This window comes from Anas acuta, chromosome 2 (assembly GCF_963932015.1).
Source record: "Anas acuta chromosome 2, bAnaAcu1.1, whole genome shotgun sequence".
NCBI classification, from domain to species: domain Eukaryota; kingdom Metazoa; phylum Chordata; class Aves; order Anseriformes; family Anatidae; genus Anas; species Anas acuta.
Genome location: NC_088980.1, coordinates 63,297,103 through 63,316,714, shown reverse-complemented (window position 1 = coordinate 63,316,714; position 19,612 = coordinate 63,297,103). Strand labels below are relative to the sequence as shown.

The 19,612-nt window shown below is 41.3% G+C and overlaps 1 protein-coding gene across 8 annotated transcripts in view; it reads left to right on the top strand.

Annotated features, from left to right (window-relative positions):
* ELMO1 (engulfment and cell motility 1) overlaps nt 1-19,612 on the top strand; it is a 303,708-nt gene that overhangs the window by 38,647 nt on the left and 245,449 nt on the right. For 5 of the 8 annotated variants that reach the window (XM_068670440.1, XM_068670442.1, XM_068670447.1 and 2 more), the window contains one exon: nt 8,212-8,361. In XM_068670440.1, coding sequence (XP_068526541.1) covers nt 8,284-8,361 — 78 coding nt within the window. In that variant the 5' untranslated portion in view covers nt 8,212-8,283. Of the gene's footprint in view, nt 1-5,616; nt 5,679-8,211; nt 8,362-19,612 lie in introns of all 8 variants that reach the window. The other 3 variants (XM_068670443.1, XM_068670441.1, XM_068670444.1) reach the window with 1 other exon arrangement.

The window sequence follows — 19,612 nt, the reverse complement described above, 5'->3', positions numbered from 1 at the left end:
TTCATCACCTCTGGAAGTGTACTGGGTGAGCAGAGTGCTGGCACGGCTGTTACCTTGTCGTCACATTGCTTCTGAATGGTCTCTAGCTTCCCGACAAATCACAATCTGCATTCTGCTTGGATGAACCTGGAGCTTGCCCTGTAGTTGTTTTGGGATGCGACTGTGTTGACATTTCCTTCCTTAGCATCTCTGTATTCCTGTTTCCAAAGTGGGCTTGCTAATGTCCATTAAAATGCCAGAGTAGTCTCAACAACAAATATCTGTTGGAGATGGTCTCTCTAATGCACAATTCAAGTTATTCTACAAGTTTTAGGTATAGACAAGGTCTCCAATATTAAGTGTCTTTTTATTTATTTTTATTTATTTATTTATTTATTTATTTATTTTACTTCCCATGTGCAGTTTCATTGTTTTGCTAAATGTCCTTCAGAGTGCGGGCACTGGAAAGTCTGTAAGTGATAGGGGCAAGTTGTTCTTTGCAAATATTTGTGTTAAGAGCAGAGAGCAAGGTGCCTTGCTAGACAGGGATAGAATTAGGAATTGTATAGTGGTCTTAAGTCAGGAACATATGGACTTCTTGTGTGTGTGTGTGTGTCTGACTGTTAGCTGTTTTGATGCATTTATTTCAGTAGTTATGAATGAAACAGCACTGGTAGGAATACCTGTGTAGACAGAACTGCTTCCTGCTGCAAGATTGACAAATGTGTTTTTCTTTTTGTCATCTTTGAAGTGCAGTATCAGTGCCCTAAGCAGAAGGCTGGATTCTTAAACTTGTTACCGTATCAGACTCATAATGATAAGTGGTATTTTGCTTGCTGCTTCTCTTATTTCTTGTGAGCATGATGATAAGCATCTGGCTCAGTTGACTTACTGTGGAGTATCAGTGTGCATCTCTTTTCCAATCTACTTTTCTTTGCAGAATGATTTCTTTAGAAAATAATTGTTTGTTTCAGCCTTTGACATCCTGTCTGTGTACTGTCAGCTAACTTGGTTATTTCCTTCAGTATTCATGCATATGTCCTCTCTTCCTCCATTTGACTGCTAACTTCCTGACTATACCAGTAGTTCTTCCATATGTCATAAGCATCAATAAGGTTTAAAAAAAGCACACGCAGTTTGTTACATGCTATTTCTTGATCTTGCATCTAGCATGGTTTAGAACGTCTCCCAACCTTGAGTTTATCTTCTTGTATCTGCTGCTTTCTTTGGCATATAGCCAGTCATCTCTGCCTAGATTCAGTCTCTACTGAAATGAAGCAATCAAGTATCATCATCTTGACTGAAGATGCTCTTTTGTGTGCTCTTTCTAACCCTCTGATTTATCAAAATGCCAGGAAAATCCCAAGTACCATAGCCAGATCATGTTGGTGATAGAAAGGAAGACTGTGACCTTTTGTTCTTTCTTTACTCTTAGTTGAATCCAATTCAAAACTGATTTCCTGGGTCACAGAACTCTTGATGAACTTTCTCTCTTGAACCTCTTTGATGCATTTTCAGCCAACCTGTAATAAACTTATTCTATTTCCAATTACAATGAACTCCTTCGGAGTGTTCTTAGGTGAAACATTGCGAACTCCACAAGAAAATGTACCTGTTCTTTGGAGTCATTATATTTACTTTGCTTTATTTTAGTTAATTTCATGATACCAACTCCCTTTTTTCTTTTTCTCCATAGCTTTCTTATTGCTGATTTTTTTCCTACCGGTAAGAGCAGCAGCACTGGGTGGAGTTGAGATTTAATCTTTTACCCCATTGCTTTTATTTCTCAGGTTATGTGAGACTACATTGAGAGGTAGGAAAAGTAAATTTTATTCAGATGGAATTCTTGATTTTTTTTTTTTATTATTGTTGTTGTTGCTTGCTTTAGTTTACAAACATATGGAGTTAGAACCCAATGACAAGAAACATCTGCAAGTTAAGCAGCAAGCCCTGATAAACTGTGAGAAGTTTAGATTAATTCTAACACTTTGTGCAGGTTAGTATTTGGTTTTGTTTGCTTAATACCTGTTCTGATTTGATATGCTAGATAGGTTCTCAACACATTTGAAAAATCAAACTTCTTGTGAAGCTAAATATAACTTCTTTGACTGTCATGTTGTAACTGTTTTTTCCCCTTGGAATAGCTTTTTGAATATTTGAGTGAGTGGTTTGGTACTTTCCTGATCTCTAGCTTGAAGAGTTTAGATATTAACATCTTTAGTAAACAGTATCTTTAGCTGACTGGATGGTATATGAGTGTTAATTAAACTGCTAGAATAGTTGATATTCCCTGAATAATCACAACCAAGTTTTTAGCTCTTCTCAATTTCCTAAATTATAGGTGTGTAACTCAGATTTCCTTGGTAGAAGGAGCATGGTATTCCAAGAAGCAGGGGAGTTCAAATTAAATAAGTACCCACATTTTTCTAGCATGTTTCAATATGGTCTCTAGAAGCAAAACCAGACAGCCTGCTTGCCTGTATTCCAAGTAGAATCACAGAATGGCTTGGGCTGGAAGGGACCATAAAGACCAGTCAGTTCCAGCTCCCCCAGCCATGGGCAGGGATGATGCCCACCAGACCAGGTTGCCTAAAGTCCAGTCCAACCTGGCCTTGAACACCTCTAGGGATGGGTCATCCACAGCTTCTCTGGGCAACCTGTGCCAGTGCCTGACCACCCTTCAGAGTAAAGAATTTTGTCCTAATATGTAGTCTAAATTTACACTTGTTTACAACCATTCTCCCTTGTCCCATAACTACACTCCCTGATGAAAAGTCTCTCCCCATCTTTCCTGTTGGCCTCCTTTAAGTACTGGGAAGTTGCTGAAAGGTCTCCCTGGAGCTTTTTCTTCCGTAGGTAGAGCAACCCCAACTCCCTCAGCCTATCTTCATAGGAGAGGTACTGCAGCCCCTGATCATCTGTCTCTGGCTGTGCTCCAGCATGCCTATGTCCTTACGCTGGGGGCCCCAGAGCTGAACCCAGTACAGCAGGTGGGGTCTCACAAAAGTGGAGCAGAAGGGGACAATCACCTCCCTCGACTGCTGGCCACGCTTCTAATGCAGCCCAGGGTACGGCTGGCTTTCTGGGCTGAATATAGCTCATGGCTCCTGTAGAGCTTTCTTTTCCATTTGTGGCACAGCATCTGGGGATTTTTTTTTTTGATGTGGGTCTGCTGGGCCTTTGTGACTTCTGTCTAGTTTGAGGTGGATAACGCTGAGCCTGTAACAGACAAGAAGCCAGCATGAAAGCTTTTTTATGTATATGAAGTGCACATCCAGCCCCCTGGCTCCTGTGCCTTGTTTTCAGTCCTTGCAGAAATGGCAGAGTGTATTTAGAGCTCCTTAGGCTCGGCTGCTCAGTCATGCAGGCTAACTCCAAAAATAACTCTCTTGGGGGTATTAATTTAGTGCTGGATTACCTTTCTAAAATGGTTAATCAGACGTGGTCCATGGGGGACCTTTTGAAAGAGCTTGCCACTTGGTTCCTGTTGGCTGGGGCTGCCGGAGCGCAGCGGAGGAGGCTGACGAGGTCTGACAGGACACGGTTATGTAAAGGCCTGGGAGGAGCGCGAGTGCTGGGTTTCTGTGCAGTGGGTTCGGACACGGCCAGGCAGCATTCGGCCATCAGCCGCCTCCGTGGAGCTGCCTCACGGCACAGAGGGAGCAGTGTGGGGCAACCTGCCTGCCGGCGGGGAGGGCAGGCTTCGGGTCATCCCTCCAGATGCTACCTTTTATCTGAGAGGAGAAACACATGCTTCATTTTATTACATTCCCGAATGCATGTGGTGTTCCTCTAGTTGTTTTTAAATCATCTGCTTCCCTACTTCTGCTGTTCATCAAGTGACCTGGCTCCGTGTTTGAATGTCGCATTTTTTCTTTTCTGTAAAAGAAGAAATGAGCTGTTGTAGGCTGCTATTTTCACACACGACTAAAACTTCTAGTCACGTAACTCCTCGTAGCCTTCATTTTTTCTCATGTCCATAGAGTAAGAATACAGTTTGTTTCTTTGGAGACGTACTCCAATAGCTGTAAGTATTAAAGCACTTGGATCCTTGTATGGGATGTGCCAGGGAAATGGCAAAGCAAGGTTAAGACAAAGCATGTTCTTCTGAGAAAGCTAATTTCATACTCGAATAAAATCCTGGTCTCCACATGCAAGGCATAGATAGACGGGGAAAGGTAAATAAGTTTTATTGACATGTGTAGTGAATTAATCCTTCAGACCCGGGTAGGTAAAGTGAGAGCTGGCGTGTGTGTGCTGATGCATTTTTTTGCATTAAATTTAACATGCCTTGATTTCCAACATGAGTGTTTACTACTTTGACTTAGTAAACAACTGGAAGTACTGCAGAATGTAGTTGAGATGCAGGAATATACTGTAGCTGGTAATAATAACTTGCAGAATTTGCACTTTAAAGGACTAATCTGTCATAGTTATGAAAAATATATTTGTGTAAGAAGGCATGGTAAAGCAGTAGGGATCTTTTGGTTGTGGTGTTTTTTTTTGTTTGTTTTTTGTTTTTTTTTTCTCCTCCTTGAAATTATAAAATAGTGTGCTGCTGAGTGTGGAAGTTGCTTAAACCTCTTCCAGGTTACAGCTGCATGCATGCACTGAGGCGAATGATAGGTGCCCTCTTTTCCCTCAGACCTCTCCTCTACCGCATACAGTTGTATGCACACATACATTGTATTGCCTTTAGGTTTTAACTTGAAGATGAATGTTGTAAAAATGAGCAATGCTTCTCAGATCCCACTTGGAGAGAGAAGGGAATTGTACTCGAGAAAAATACGTAACTAACCCTTCAGTGATGCCCTTGTCCTTTTGTTGTTTGACGGCTGCATAACAAAACGCAGTTGAACTTGGTTCTGGTTCTTCATTCATGTCATGTGAATTGATTCCAGTTTAGTAAAAAAAATTGTCACCAGGGACTGTGCCTTCCTTTTTGTATTGGGCAGTGCCTAACACAGTATAGCAGTGGAATAAGTAGTAGGTAATTCATAATTTTCTGCACTGTAGGTTGCAGAATTTTCTTTGCAATCATAATTTTGTGATGACAAATGAATATCTATTTTGACTAAAAAAAATATATATATATATATATATGTATATACATGTATGTTTCTGGCATTGACACATAGGTAGAACAAAACCACATTACCTTTCAGATTCTATTACCTTTCAGATTCTGTGTGGAAATTGTAAGACTAATAGCTAGGAAAAAAGTCTGAGCACATGTGACTAGGACATCCACCAAGAAACAGAAAGGAAAGAAGTTTGTAGTGACAATTCTGTATATGCTTTTCAGCATTCAGAGTACACAGATGCTTCTGAGGTGGCCTTCTCCTAGTGGGAGAAGTTGAATTACCTCCATTTGTATTGGTTAAAGATCTATCGCTTTGCTTTGTCTTTTGTAACTGTATAAGCATGCATATATTAATTATAATTATGTAGGAGATCTTTAGTGCTAGCCTGCATTAAAAACTAGACACACTGAAATTGCCTTCTGAACGTTGTGACAGAGTTCTCTAGCACCATGCTTTGGAATGCAAATGATCATTTTCCATAGCTGAATGTGATTAACTTACAGTCTGCTTTTCTCGACTGTTGTTTCTTAAACCATTTGCCTCCTTTCTGCAGGACTTGTTAAGATGGACCACAACTCGGTAGAGGAAAATGAGGGCTAGTGTCCACATTTGCATGTGAGTGTGGAAGTTTTCTGCAAATGTATTGCTGTGTGCTGTTGTTTTGCTTTCACAGTCATGGCTAGTAGTTGTGAATCAAAGCATTTCTTCCAGCATTTACAGCGAGCTTTGTGTTAGCTAACCCCCTAGGGGGAATGTCCAGTGTCTTTCCTGCCAGGGAACCCCGTGTTTTCCAGGACATGCAGGGAGAGGTCTCTCAGGTACCTTGGCAGCCAGCTCGGCTGAATCATTGCAGACAGTTTAACACCAAACCAGCAGACTGAAACTACCGAGGACTTTTCTGCTGTGGAGGTGGGAAATGCCGTCATTGTAAGCATGTCAGCAAAAACGCGCGAAGGTCTCAGTTTCATTTTACTGTAGAAGTGGATTAACAGCTCACTGCTCACTGCACAGGTCTTGCTTCTTCCCTGCCAAGTTGGGCCATCCCTGGGAAGCTGTTTGACTGGAAAACATGGCAAAAAGCAGGCAACCAAAATTATAATTACTGTTATTTTGCTAGTTAGGATGAATTGAGTCAGCATGCTACACAGCCAGGGGAGCACTCACACAAGATGCAAACAGTGGAAGCAAGGGATGTTAGGGGAGAGGTGATGGGGGCTTTGTATTATTTGGGCTCTAATGGAGAAGCTGCAATCAGCAGTGAATACCTGACCATTCTTAATCACCAGCAAGCCAGTCAGTTGCTTTAATTGTGTTTAATCCCGATCCCTTTAATATCTAGCAGGAGCTTCTGTGCATGTACCAATGCAGACATTGTCACTGTGTTTCTTGATGAGGTTGTTCTGCCTTTCAAGGCGTTTCCTGCAATACAGTCTTATTTAGAGACCATCCATTATCTTATTTATTGCCTTGCACTTTGCTTTGTGATGATGTGTGATGTTGTCAGCATCAGAGCTGCCATTGTTGAAAATAAATTGCTGCAGCATTGAAGTTCATAATTTTACAAATATATATATATATATACATATATCTGTTGAGAGCTCCACATAGAATGTAGCAGGGCTGGAGGTTGAGGAGGGCTGGGCCTCTGCAGACTAGACCAGAAGACACATGTTGGGGGTTAGATAGAGCCATATGCATGAAGGCAGGGCCAGCTTGTAAGCAGTGGAAGATGGAGGTACAAAATTTCTAGATGAAAGCATGGTTTCATGGTTTTGCTCAGGCTGCTCCAAGTTTGTTTCTGCTGTAGTTGGAGAAGAGTTCATGGTTAGTCTGGGTTAAGATGAAGCAGCAGTGGAAGGTGGTTAGAGACTTTTTTTGTTTCATTTCCTGTACTTGTTTGTGGCTTTTGGATGTCTGTCTGGTATGTTCTGTCAACTTATCCCTTGCCTTAGCTCTTCTGAAGGGTGTATATACGAGAACGTGTCCATGCTTTCACCACTTCCTTTTCTTTTCTTCTAAGAAGAAGGGGGCTGCACCTCTGGGGATTTCTGCCGTTTCTTTCATTTTGCCCAATGTGGTAGTGCTCAGTTAGGTCTCAGGAGAAGGTGTGGGAAATGCCACAGTCTAAATGGAGGGCTCTGCAAAGCAAGTGAGCATGTTGCTGTCTGCACAAGGTGCTGTGCCTGACAATTGCAGAGCTTTGCTAATTCAGTGGCGGTCCTGCTGCTGAGCTGGGAGAGGGGTAAGGAAGGTTTGCTTGCAAGCTCAGAGATGCACTGCTCCTCTCTGCAAAATACATATTGTTGTTGCAAGGTTACAAACTTCAGTGAGCCAAAAAGAGACAGAACTTAAATTCTGCAAAGCCTGAGGATTTGCCTGTTCTGCTTTCCTATTCTCCAAAATTCACAGCCTGTGCTATTTGACATACGATCGTGTTGACATTCATGTTCTTGCAGAACTGTGAACGTTTTATGTAGCTGTCTGGTATCATTATTGATGTATACTGTATCCTTGTGTATTCTTGTCTGAGATTTACCATAAAGAGGTATTTATATTACGGTATCTTTGACTTACTTAGGTGAGGATGTGTGTGTGTATGTATATGTGGAAACTGCTGTGTTCTGCCTTCTTCCTGACATCCTGGTTGCTATAGTGCAGTGATCTATTTGTGAACACTCAGAAGATCACTGCTATAGTTAAAAGAAACAGTGTTTCCTGGCCATAACTTCCTGGGCAATCTCTTCTTCTGGAGCACGAGCTGTAACCGATGCGATCACGTTCCCTGGGACTCAAGGAGTGACACCGTAATAGGAGCTTCCTCTAGTTTGTCGCTTTACCCCAATAGCATATTTAATAATATTTAAAAATAGTTTGTCTATTTAAATTTAATGCATGCCTATTATTCACCGTACATTTCAGTGCTTCAGCCATCTTTTGAACAGGCTGTCTGGCTGTGCAGTGTGTCGTGGCATTGTGTCCTCTGTTTGCTTTTGTAATATGTGTTATTCTTGTGCTCTTGCACATCCGTATACACAGACGTTTTCATGCACCTGCCCAGCCAGGCAAAATGTAGGAAATGAAGCAGCAGTGGTAGAGTTCTGTCTGAGCTGCTGTGTCTTTTCTTTTTTTTTTTCCCTTTTCCCTGCAGGTGTGAATGAGAGAGGCTCTCTGCAGTATTTAGTGTCCAGTTGTACTGGCTCCGAAGAACAGCAGCGTCGCAATGCCCCCTCCTGCTGATATAGTGAAGGTGGCGATCGAATGGCCAGGTGCCTTCCCCAAGTTGATGGAAATTGATCAAGTAAGTGCCTGTGCATGTGTGCTCCTATGTACATCTATAGGGAGAGACAGGACATGTACATATGTATGTGTGTATATATACACGTGTACTTCTGTGTGTCTGTCTGTCTCTGCATTATGCTTGTTTATATGCGCACGTTTCTGTGAGTACATATGCAGTATAAGGTGTTTTTATAAGGGGTGTAACCCTTTTCCTGTGTTACTGCTTATAATTTTTGATGTGTTCTGCCACGTTTTTGGATTTGCTTTTTCTTTTTAAACAGCTGCTTAAATGATACATTCACTGCTTGTGTGACCCACTTAACACTTTTGTGCCTTAGTTTGTTCAGCTGTAAAATTGTGGTAATGTTGTTATCTATTGGCAGAAAGTCTTCTCAAATTTTTACAGTCAGTGCTATGTATTTGTAGTATGATCATGCTGAATGGCTGCAGCAAGTGCAGATTTTGGAACTTGAGCAGGGGAGTCTTTGCTGTTCCTTGTGGGCTTCTCATGGGTTGCCCTGTTTCCCTGGTCATTTCTATTGCAGTGGCCACAAGGATGAGACTGATTGGAGGCAGTGTACAGAAATTAATAAAATAAAATTTATGAATTAAACTTTCATGTAGGTAATTTGGAGGGGGGCACAGGAGGAAGAGCTCAAGTTATACAAGTGCTGCATTTTATGTTCTGGACTTCCCTGAGATTGTTTTTTTTGTGGCACTTGCATTAATATTAAAAAGCAACCTCTTTAAAATTTAACTACTTACCCATAATGTACTGAAATCTTACAGAATGCTACCTGTTTAGAATAATTATTTCTGTAAATAGTATTCAGAGTGAAGGAAAGCTTGCAAGTATTTAATAGTGTGTTTAGACCCTAATGTATCCGGGGACCAAGAACATTATGAAGCTCTATTGAAGAGGAGAAAATCTGAATTCATGCTGAAAATGTTTTACTGAAATAGGATCCTACTTTCTTTGTGCAGTGCAGTTTCACTTCTAGTTAACCCCACTGTGGTGGGTGCCCAGTATTTAGTACTTTGTAGTTTGCTTTCCAGAGCCACTGTGCTTTTCCATTTTCATTTGCTAGAATTTTTTAATAAGCATATCTGTGCAGATACAAATCTCTTGCCTTCTGGAGTGAAGAATGTTTTACTTTTTTTCCCTCTTATATAACAAATGAGAGACACTGTGCACACTGTGTTCAGAGAAAGATGCATGTTAGTCATGATGAACAACAGCTCATTGCTACCAAGTACGGTGGGGATGAAAAGGATCTAATAGTTTTCAGTCTCCTTTCAAGCAGCAGCAAAATAATAACAAAATGATTGTTTTTAATTTACAAAAGGCCTTAAAGTGACTCTCCAGCCGAAACGTATGCCTTATCTAAAATGCAAGCTTATTGTCCTGGAACCTTCGTTTTACCTTTGTTATATAAGATTTATAGAGGACAAGGAAAAGGAGTGCTGGTTTGTGTGGGGTGCCCCTCTTCTTAGCCAGCCTTCGAGGGCCAGCCGGGTTGTTGGCCAATTTCCTCATGCCACTTTGTGGGAAGAGAGAAGAGGGAAATTGAGGCTGAAGGGGAGAAGGCTAACAGCAACTTAACTCCTCATTTGGAGGGAAAAGGAGGAATGAGGGTTAAGGAAGGAGCTCACCCCTTGCCTTTCTGACGTGGCAAATATGGATATGATGACAAGAGATGAAGATGGGAGAGATGCATCCCTTCTTCATATGCATACACACAAATCTGCATGTTTGCTGTTGTTGGGAATGGGAGAAATGTGGGCATGAGCCTTAAAAACCTGTCGTGTACTGCATACTTGTAAACACACAGCTCTGCTTTTGGTTAACTTGATGCTAACTTTTTCCCAATCTGTTTCTCTTAAAACATATATTAAATTGAAGAGTTCTAGTGGAGAAGATGATGTGTACCTCAGATGGCTTGCTCCCTGAGATGATAAAGGGCAGCAAGGAAAAGGAAGGCAGAAAAATGAATTGCCCATTGGCCAAGGCACTGCAGCCAAAGAGTACAGTGCTTGCTTCCTAGGTGGGATCTGCCCATTCAAGCACCCTACGATACACATTCTGAAACCACCAAACACTTGATCTGCTCTACCATTTTCCTCCCTTTCTTATCTCTTACAAGCAAGAAAATCAGTGTTTAAAAAGAACAGGAGTGTATTATTAAAGACAAAATACAAAAACAAAACAAAGCAAAAAAAATCACCTCACTCTAGTATAATGCAAGCTTGTTGTCTTTCAGTGTACTGAAACTATTCCAAATACCGAAAAAAATACCATGGAAAACACTACAAAAAATATGTACCTTAAGGTTGTTTTTTGTATATGCATGGAAGCATTTATTTATACTCAGTTGCACAGTATTCCCAGTTCACCTTCTGCTTATATGCATATTTTGCTTAGCAATGAAGAGAGTAAGATAGTTTCAAAATAGTTATTGTGAAGCCACAGTGATTGACATTGGTGTATTGGAAGGTGTTAGGCCTGAGAAGAGCTCATGAGTACTTCTTTTCCCAGCAAATGTTAGTGAACTTTGTTGAATATCTCCCCTTCAGGTGCATGACTTCTGACAACCTGAACGCTGATGTACAGACCTTTTCTAGTTGATGCTTTGTACTATGTTTCTGTGTAATTGTTGACTTGGGCTCATCAATGATGGTTTTAATGTTAAGCAGACAAAATTTGTCTCACTAAGTTAGGGAGGCTCTTTGCTTGCACTAACAATATATAATAAAGTGCTTTGCTGAGCCAGCCTCAGTGCCTAACCTTTCTTTTCATTCATCCAGGAGAGGCACAAGAAGGATATTTGGGGATGATAACTATTTTAGCCTACCCATTCAAATCCATTTGTGTTTTGTATAATAATGTTACGTACTGAAACCAGGGCTTCTTTAAACTCTGGGATGAACTTCCTGACCATTGGAGGTAAACACTGGTGCTACACAAAGGAACAGTTTATAATTAAGCTTGGCCGTGCAGTCTCTTCCTCCAGATTTAATTTTAGCAGATGTGAATCTTTACTTTTGCGCAACGAAAGAAAGCAAACCAAACAGTTGTACGATGCTGTTCAAAGTATAATCTGGTCTAGTGGGCAATATTTACAGGAGCAATGTCAAATTAAAATTTCTTGTTAAAACAGTGCAGAGCATCATGTGGTGGGGGGAAGCAGGGCTGCTTTACATTAACGCTTTCTCTACGGTTTAGACTTAGTCAGCAAGTTTCTTTTACGAGTGTGTTTCAAGTTATTGTTGTCTCTTTTCTTCTGCCAGTGTATGTTATAAATGTCATTTTAATTGTTTCTTTTCTTCAGAGAAGTCATTGCACTTCACTGCATATTAAGAGGAAACCAAAGAGATTTTTTAAAGGGACTTTTCAAGTTGTTTGGGGTTTCAGACCTTAAATCTGGACCCTTAGGGAGTGTTAATTGATTTAGTTCAGTGTTTCTCAAACTGCAGGGAGAGATGCAGTTCAAAAGGGGTTGTGAAATGCTTAATTAGAGAAAAGAAAGTGGCACATCGTTTCTACCATGTATGTTGACTAAGAATAGCTGTAGTTCCTGCAAGTGCTGTCACTAGTAATAGCAGTATACCAATACGATCCCAGCAGCATGAATCTAAATGTATGCAGTATTAGTGAGCACCAAAATTGTTCAGGTGCTGAAGAAGGAAGAGACGTTGACTTCTGCTTATACAAGAGGCTGTGCCATGAAGTGTAACTCCCAATCCTTAGTGCTGGCCGCAGACTTCAACTCTCTTAAAATCAAGTGGTTAGTGCCAAGGGCATGAAGGAAGAGAGGGGTACTTACCTCCTTCCCATAGACCTGTAAAACTATATGAAATCTTACTCCAAAATTGGGAAATTGATCCAAAAGTGGATGAGCCAAAAGGTGGCTGATGTTTCAAAAACACCCACTTGTCTAACTTAAGTCAGTTAGCTAAAGCTAGGGCTTATTTAAAACCAGCTTCCAGGTTTTAAACAAAGATCAACAATCATTTAATGCGTTATATTACTGTCAGTATTTCAGCTTCACAAAACAGTAGATGAAACTGATTATAAAGCAGATAGTAACCAGCATATAATCATAGTGAAAGTGTTTAACATTTTTTATTATCCTTTTAGTTTTATTATCATCAGGGATTATTAATAGAACTGGTAAAGGAAATCATATCCACTAACTTAATGTACCATTTTCTTTGTTGGAATAATGAAAGGTCTCAATTTTATTTATATTTCTGGATTAAAAAAAAAATAATAATTCTTCAGCAACAAGAATAATATTAGAAGGAATAATGCAGATTTTTTAATACATTGATTATAATTCAGTGCACTAAGACATGTATACAGAAACAGTACTTTGTTAACATAATGAATCAATCATTGTTAATTGCAGTGGATGGTGAAAAATACGGTTTCTTTTCATACCGAGCTATAGGGTTGGAGCATTTGTCATCAGAGCTTCAGCTCTCTGCTGTGGTGGCAGACAGCCATCCTGGATAAAGATGTTATAGTTGCATGTTATGTTTTATTAATCTAGCCATGGGCTTGTCCAAAGCCACATTCCTACTGGCAGGTTAGTCTGTTAAGGCTGCAAATTGACATCCCATGCTGTGTGGCTGGGACCTCATCACTGAAAAATATATCTTAAAAACCAACCAACCACCAACAACAAAAAAACACACAAAAAAACAGCTGTCGTATACTGTTGAATACAGAGAAAGCAAGAAAGCTTAACAGACTGAAAAGGCAATAGCTGTAGGGAAGGGTTAGAAAATGTGAAAGAAATGGGGAAAAATGAAATGGAAATGTTGAGTTAGTCTAATAAATGCTATTTATTTTCTACTTGTTGCTGTCTTATATGTTAGGAAACAGTTAAGCTATAGAAGCAAAAATAGATCCTGAAGGCACTTGAAATAGTGTCCCTCCTTAAGGTCTTGGAGAAATAGTGTCCCAGTGTTCCTGACCCATGGCACAGACAGTGCTAAGGAAGAGCACCTTTTGAAACAAGATGAGAATTAATGGTGTTCTACCTATTTTACTCTGGGTCTGATTTTATTAGCACCATATTACTAGCCAGAACCTCATGATGGGAGCCTGAATTTTGGTACCCTCAGCTGATGGCCTTCTTAAGGTGAAGGCTGAACGTAACTGTAAGGTTATTGCATCTGCGCACAGGCACATGCATTGAGACACAGGGATGCTTGTAGCAACTTTTAAAATTATTATTATTATTTTTGTTAAGAAACAGCAGTTGTCTCTTCTCTTAAAATTTAATTCTGCTGTATTTAAAGGAAACAGTCTGTATAATCATGAAATTCCTGGAGTTACGCACCACTTGAATTAATTACAAGATAACCTCATTCACATTCTGGCCAACTGGAGTATCCAGGAACACTTCATAATTCAGTTTCATAATTCTCTTCCCAGGACTCCAAGATTGTACTACAAAAGAGAGCACTATTAAACAAACAACAACAAAACAAAACAAACAAACAAACAAAAAAAAAAAAACACTACAGTATAAATTTTAGTTTCTTCATGTGGAGACCCTTCTACACTGGTAGGTCAGCAATGTGTCAGTCATGAACTGTGGTTTGGGGGGAGTTTAAATTTGGTTTTCAAAGGTATCCAGGCCTAATAAAGTGGTTACATGAAAAGCCACATCTTAAAGCCCTGCTTCAAGTCTTCTGAATTGTATTTTAAATATGTGGTGCAAGTATGTTGTAAATCTCCTGTAATCCACTGAACTGTGGGGCCTTAGGTGTTTTATTACCTTTTAGTACTCTTTTGACTGAGATTTTTGGTGTCCCTATTTGCAAACTACTTAAGGAAGCGAGGGATACTACAGCTTGTTAGGATGACAGGTTGTGGAGTAAGAATTTGTAAAATTCTGTTTTGCTTGTTTTAATAATGTGTTTCACACCAGAGCACTGCTTCTTTGTTTTACAGATGGTTTATCTTAAATATATGATCTGCAGGGCAATGATTAGATCTTGTGAAATACAAATTTAAGTGTTAAGATGTCCTTGGGGGAGGGAAGGGAGAAACAGAGGAAACTGCAGCTGAGGGTGAAGAGGAAGAAGAAACCAATGCCTGCTTTTCTCCAGTCTCGTGTGTTCTTCAGAACCTCTACTGCTATATTTATACCAGTTTTTCTGCTGGCACATTAAAATGGTTTCTTAAGGGGCTGTACGCTAAGCCAGTAAAAGCTCTCCCATCAGCAAGCAGAACCCACTGTGGGTTTTGTGTGTCCCCTCTGGGGTGTGAATGTTTCCTGCCTTGGGTTGTGCTGCTGCTCTGACAAAACCTCGTAGTGCTAACCTGGTCTTGGTTGGCTTCTATGGTCTTGGCTGCTGCAGTGCCCCCATGCTTCAAGTGTCCACTCCCTCAGTGCTCCCCCAAGTGATGGAAATCCTATTTTCCATCCTGTACAGCTGCCCAGTGCCTAACAAACAAGTCAAGTCTCATTGATGGTTCACTGTAGCCAATGGAGAGTTGATTCCAAAAGTGGTTCACAGCAGGGAAGGCAGGCTGGGCTGGCTGAAGTCCAAAGCTGTCCAGGGTCTTCCCCTTGAAGGGAAAGACCTTGTATCTTGCACAGTGAGAAGTCAGCAGTGAAACTGAATCAAGGAGACAGGCTTCCTGGTGTTTGGTGTGCTGGCCACTGGACAGTCCTGCTGCTGTTTCTGTAGCCCCTGCCATATGATAGTTAACAGGTGAAGCCTCTAGTGATCATGAGAAGAGGTGGTTTTCTGTTTTGTAATAGCCATAAAAATGACTTTTGCACTAAAAGATTTGTTAGCAGAATGGTAGCATTAATAACAGACAGAATGGTACATTTACTGGCTTGAGATTTTGCTTTTTGACAGATGTACAGATCAGCAACAGAACTTTGTTTCACACTGGGTGTTTTCTGCTAACAGATGTGCTGCATCTGCTGTTTTTCTGTGATCGGCTTAACAACAGCAAGGGTTAAGGTTTTTCTCTTTACTTCTCTAATTAAGAGGTTTCAGGCAAGGAAAGTGATATCCCGATCGTTATCCAAAACAAAGCTATGAATCTCTGCTGGCTACTTGAAAAGAAAATGTATTCAGCCTTGGTCTAAAGGAAACTAATATCTACAATTCCCCAATATAGCACCATCAGAGCATATCTGAACTGCACATACAACACAGGATTCCACCCAGATTTAAGCTTCTGTGCCCATTACGGTTCACACATGTAAATACTTTGTGTGATTTAGAAGTGCTTTAAGCCCAGGTCAGCGTACTGCTGATTGAAATGCACCTAGGGCGTGGGCAGCACTGAGTAGTCTGAGCATTTATTTTTATTTTTTTGGCTTGTTCCACAGTTTCCCTAAATCAAAGCAACGGCCTGGGTTCATCCAACATGCTCATGCTTAGTGCTACCTGTTGAGTGGTTGCCTCTATGGGAAACCCAAGGCATAGGCATGAAAGGATGAAGCTGATGGGGAAGTAGCGGGAAATCTCAGTTTGTGCTCTCCAAGTTGCCTTAGAAGAGGTACAAAATACTGCACAGGCAGCAGCATCCTGCACAGTGCAGGGGTGGTACCAAAGTAGACCAAGCTGGGGATTGTGTTCTCCTTAGTGTAGCCTGTAGAGGTGTCCTGAGGAATACGCAGGTGGCGCAGACATGGTGACTAGGTAGTGCTGCATGGTAGATGTCATTAGGACAAGACTTGGCCAGCATCTCAGACACTTGTACTAACCAGCCAACGCAGGTAAAGCTTTACCGGGTGTGCAGATTTGTCAATTCTAACACTGCCTATGCTTAGTGTTCTCCATGTGTACACTGATCAACAGGTCATGAGGCCGTAATTCCTTGTTATTATTTCCCACTGGATTTCAGCTATCAATTTAATACCTACACTAGGAAAATACTTTTATACTAACTGATGTGTTCAGTGCAGATGTTTGTGATATGTTAGATAAAAGGGGGGTTATCTCCTATAGCGAGCATAAGATTTACTTTGATCTGTGTTATTTCATGCATTAAAGCTACAGCTTGATCTTCTTAAAGCTTTAAGAAGATCATCTCAGCGTGTGTGAAAGTACACTTCAATTTTCCTGGTGTAGGAGAGGATATAGAGGCAAAAAACATCCAAAACAATTAAAAGACACTAGTACAAAATAATTATTTTGATGAAGAGAATACTTTGAGATTGTCTTGGATTATCTGATGGTAGGAAATTCTTTGAAGCATATTAAGGTGAGTTTCTTTTTACACATAAATGCTGCAAAAATATGATGTATATTTCCATAAAAATAGTTGTGTGAAGATTGAAATAATCAAAACAATATTCTTTCTCCTTGACATCAGGCAAGTATTTACATCTGGGCCAAAAAAACCACAAACATATCTTTGAATGGCCTGCAGAGTAGATGTACTTTGCAGAAAGCAAAGGTAAATGTTTACCTCATCTTTCATGTTTCAAAAAAAAAACATATCTATAAAATTGAGCTGTAATGAGGAGCCCATCACTCACCCTTCTGCCCCTTGCAGAGCAAATAAGGTTGTTGGTGTGGAGGCCCCAGGGCAGATGTGCAGAGTCTCCCTGGGAGGCTGTGGCAGCCCTTGCCTGCTTTCAGCAGTGCCCTGCTCACAGCTGGGAGTGCCTGTGCTGATGGCAATTTGTCTGCTTTGCGGGAAGGGGCGAAGTTTTGTCTGGAGAGTTATTTGCAGGGTGAGCAGAGCCCAAAGGATTATGAGGAGCAGGAGCTTATTAGGATTGCAAATGTAAATTAATTTACATTTGTTAATTTGTAAAGCTCACTCTAGTGCTATTGAATTACTGATTGCAAACTTTGTGTCCCAGAAGACTTCCACTTTTTCATCATCCTGTTGCTGTTAACTGACTTGTGCTTAGTCACTTCAGTACTGTGGCAAGAGTGATACATGTGGTGGTTTTACCAGCTGGGCAGCCGAGCTCCACCACAGCCCCTCTCTTACTCCCTCTCCTCAAAGGGGAAGGGGGACAAAATATCATGAAAAGGGCTCAAGGGTTGAGATAAGGATAAGGAGATAACAATTATCGTGATGGGTGAAACAGACTCAGAGTAAGGAGACCGAAGAAATTTACTACCTATTACTAACAAGCTAGAGGAGTGAGAAACAGAGAAGACAAACTGAAAACATCTTCCCCCCATCCACCCTCTTCCACTTCCGCCCCCCCAAGCAGCACAGGGGAACGAGGACTGGAGGCTGTGGTCAGTCTATAGCATTTCGTCTCCACCGCTCCCTCATGGTCCCTCCCTGACAATGGGGTCCCTCCCACGGGATGCCGTCCTTCCTGACCCGAGCCTGCGGGGACTGCCCACAGGCAGCAGCTCTTCAAGCACTGCTCCCACATGGCTCCGTCCCACGGGGTCCATCCATCCATCCCCCAGGAGCAAACTGCTCCAGCATGGGTCCCCCACAGGTGGGCGGCAGCTCCCCCCAGACCCCCCTGCTCCTGTGTGGGCTCCTCTCCACGGGCTGCAGCTCCAGCCCGGGGCAAAATCTCCTCTCACAGGGGTGCAAACAACATCCCTCACTGGCTCGGCTCTGGGCAACACCGGGTCCCTTTGGAGCAAGCTGAAACTGGCCCTTATCTAATATGGGGCAGCTGATGGGCTTTTCACAGAATCACAGAATTTCTAGGTTGGAAGAGACCTCAAGATCATCGAGTCCAACCTCTGACCTAACGCTAACAGTCCCCACTAAACCATGTCCCTACAGCCCTGCAGCTCCCCTGCTACCAAAACCTTGCTATGTAAACCCAACATAGCACAGGAAGACAAAGCAGTACCCTGAAAGGCTGCCTGTGTTAATAATTTTTATTATTTAGGATCCTTGCTTTCATTTTTGAACTGTCCCTTACAGGTTCTTGTTGATTTGTTTGAAATGAAATACTTAGAAAAGTGAACAAAAAACAATGTCAAATAATAATACAAAGATGGCATAGTATTGGAAAAGGGGGAGGGAAATGGGTGGCGTTGAGAAAGGATGTGGAAGCTGATGGGGCAAAGGATTTAGAAGTACTGATATCCTGATTTCAACAGTAATTGTATTCAACCTATGTATTATTGCAGGTCTAGGTTGCTACAGTTCCTTTTCATCCTGGTTTCCTGTAGCAGGTGGGGAGGAGAGGGAATTATTCTTGTCCTTTGTTGTTTTAAATCTGTTAGCTGATACCAATTTACTTTGTGAAGGGAATGAATATCCCAGGTACACATTCAGTTGAGATAAGCCAATATGTCAGAGGGGTGCACGTGAGCTGAGCATCCTGAGGAGCGAAGGGGAGGCAGCAAGCAGATCTGCATGCTCCATTTGGGGTAGCTCACCTGCAAGCTGGCACGTGCCCATTGGACACCAACTGGGCCTTATCCAGAGCTGGACAGCCCAGTGCTCCTCCATCAGTGGGATTTTTTTTCCTTTTCCTCTTCTCTTTGTAAGTTTTGGGGAGGAAAACCTTTTGTGTGATCTGCCTCATCTGGTCCCAGCTGCACACACAAAGGCGAGAAGATGCTATGGAGAAGGTGCATACTGGCTGCTGCAGAGGAGAACAGTTTCGTGCTTCTTGCCTTTTCTCTTGTGTACTGGTATTTGCTTTTCATTTAGGCACATAGCAAGTCAGATGAGGATATAGATCCAGATGAAAGTTTTTTTTCCTTTGCTTTTTCTTATGTCAATTTTTAGTTTGATCAGGTTCCCTTGTGTGACTCATCTGTGTGGTCACATGAAAACAGTAATGGCAGTGGAAAGGAAGGGTGGAAAGCAAGGACCCAGAAGGTATGGCAAGAGGGGACAGGATTCTTTCAGCAGTTGCTTTCATTTATCTTCCATTAAAATGCTCATTTTACATTTTAACCTGTACATAAAAAGATTTAGTTGACTGGACTGTTGAAATAACATCCTTACCTGAATCTGGTGTGAGCAGGGATTTTTCATCCCTTGTTTTCTGTCTGTGCTGTTTAGAAAACAAATCCAACAGGAAAAGTAATTCTCCCTCCCCATAGTACACCCTGCTACTGAGCTGACTTTTAGCCTTATCAATTTTCCATAAACACTAAAGGGAGTCTGCTGCTTTTGGTAACAGTGTTGGCTTCTGGGTTGTTTATAGGTTGCTGTGCAGTTTTCTTTTTTTTAAGAATTCAATGAACTGTTGAACTGTGATTGTTGAAAGTAAAGAGGAGGCTCCGTGGGTCATTTGGGGAGTTCTCACAAAGCAACAGATGTATGTGATAGATTGTGT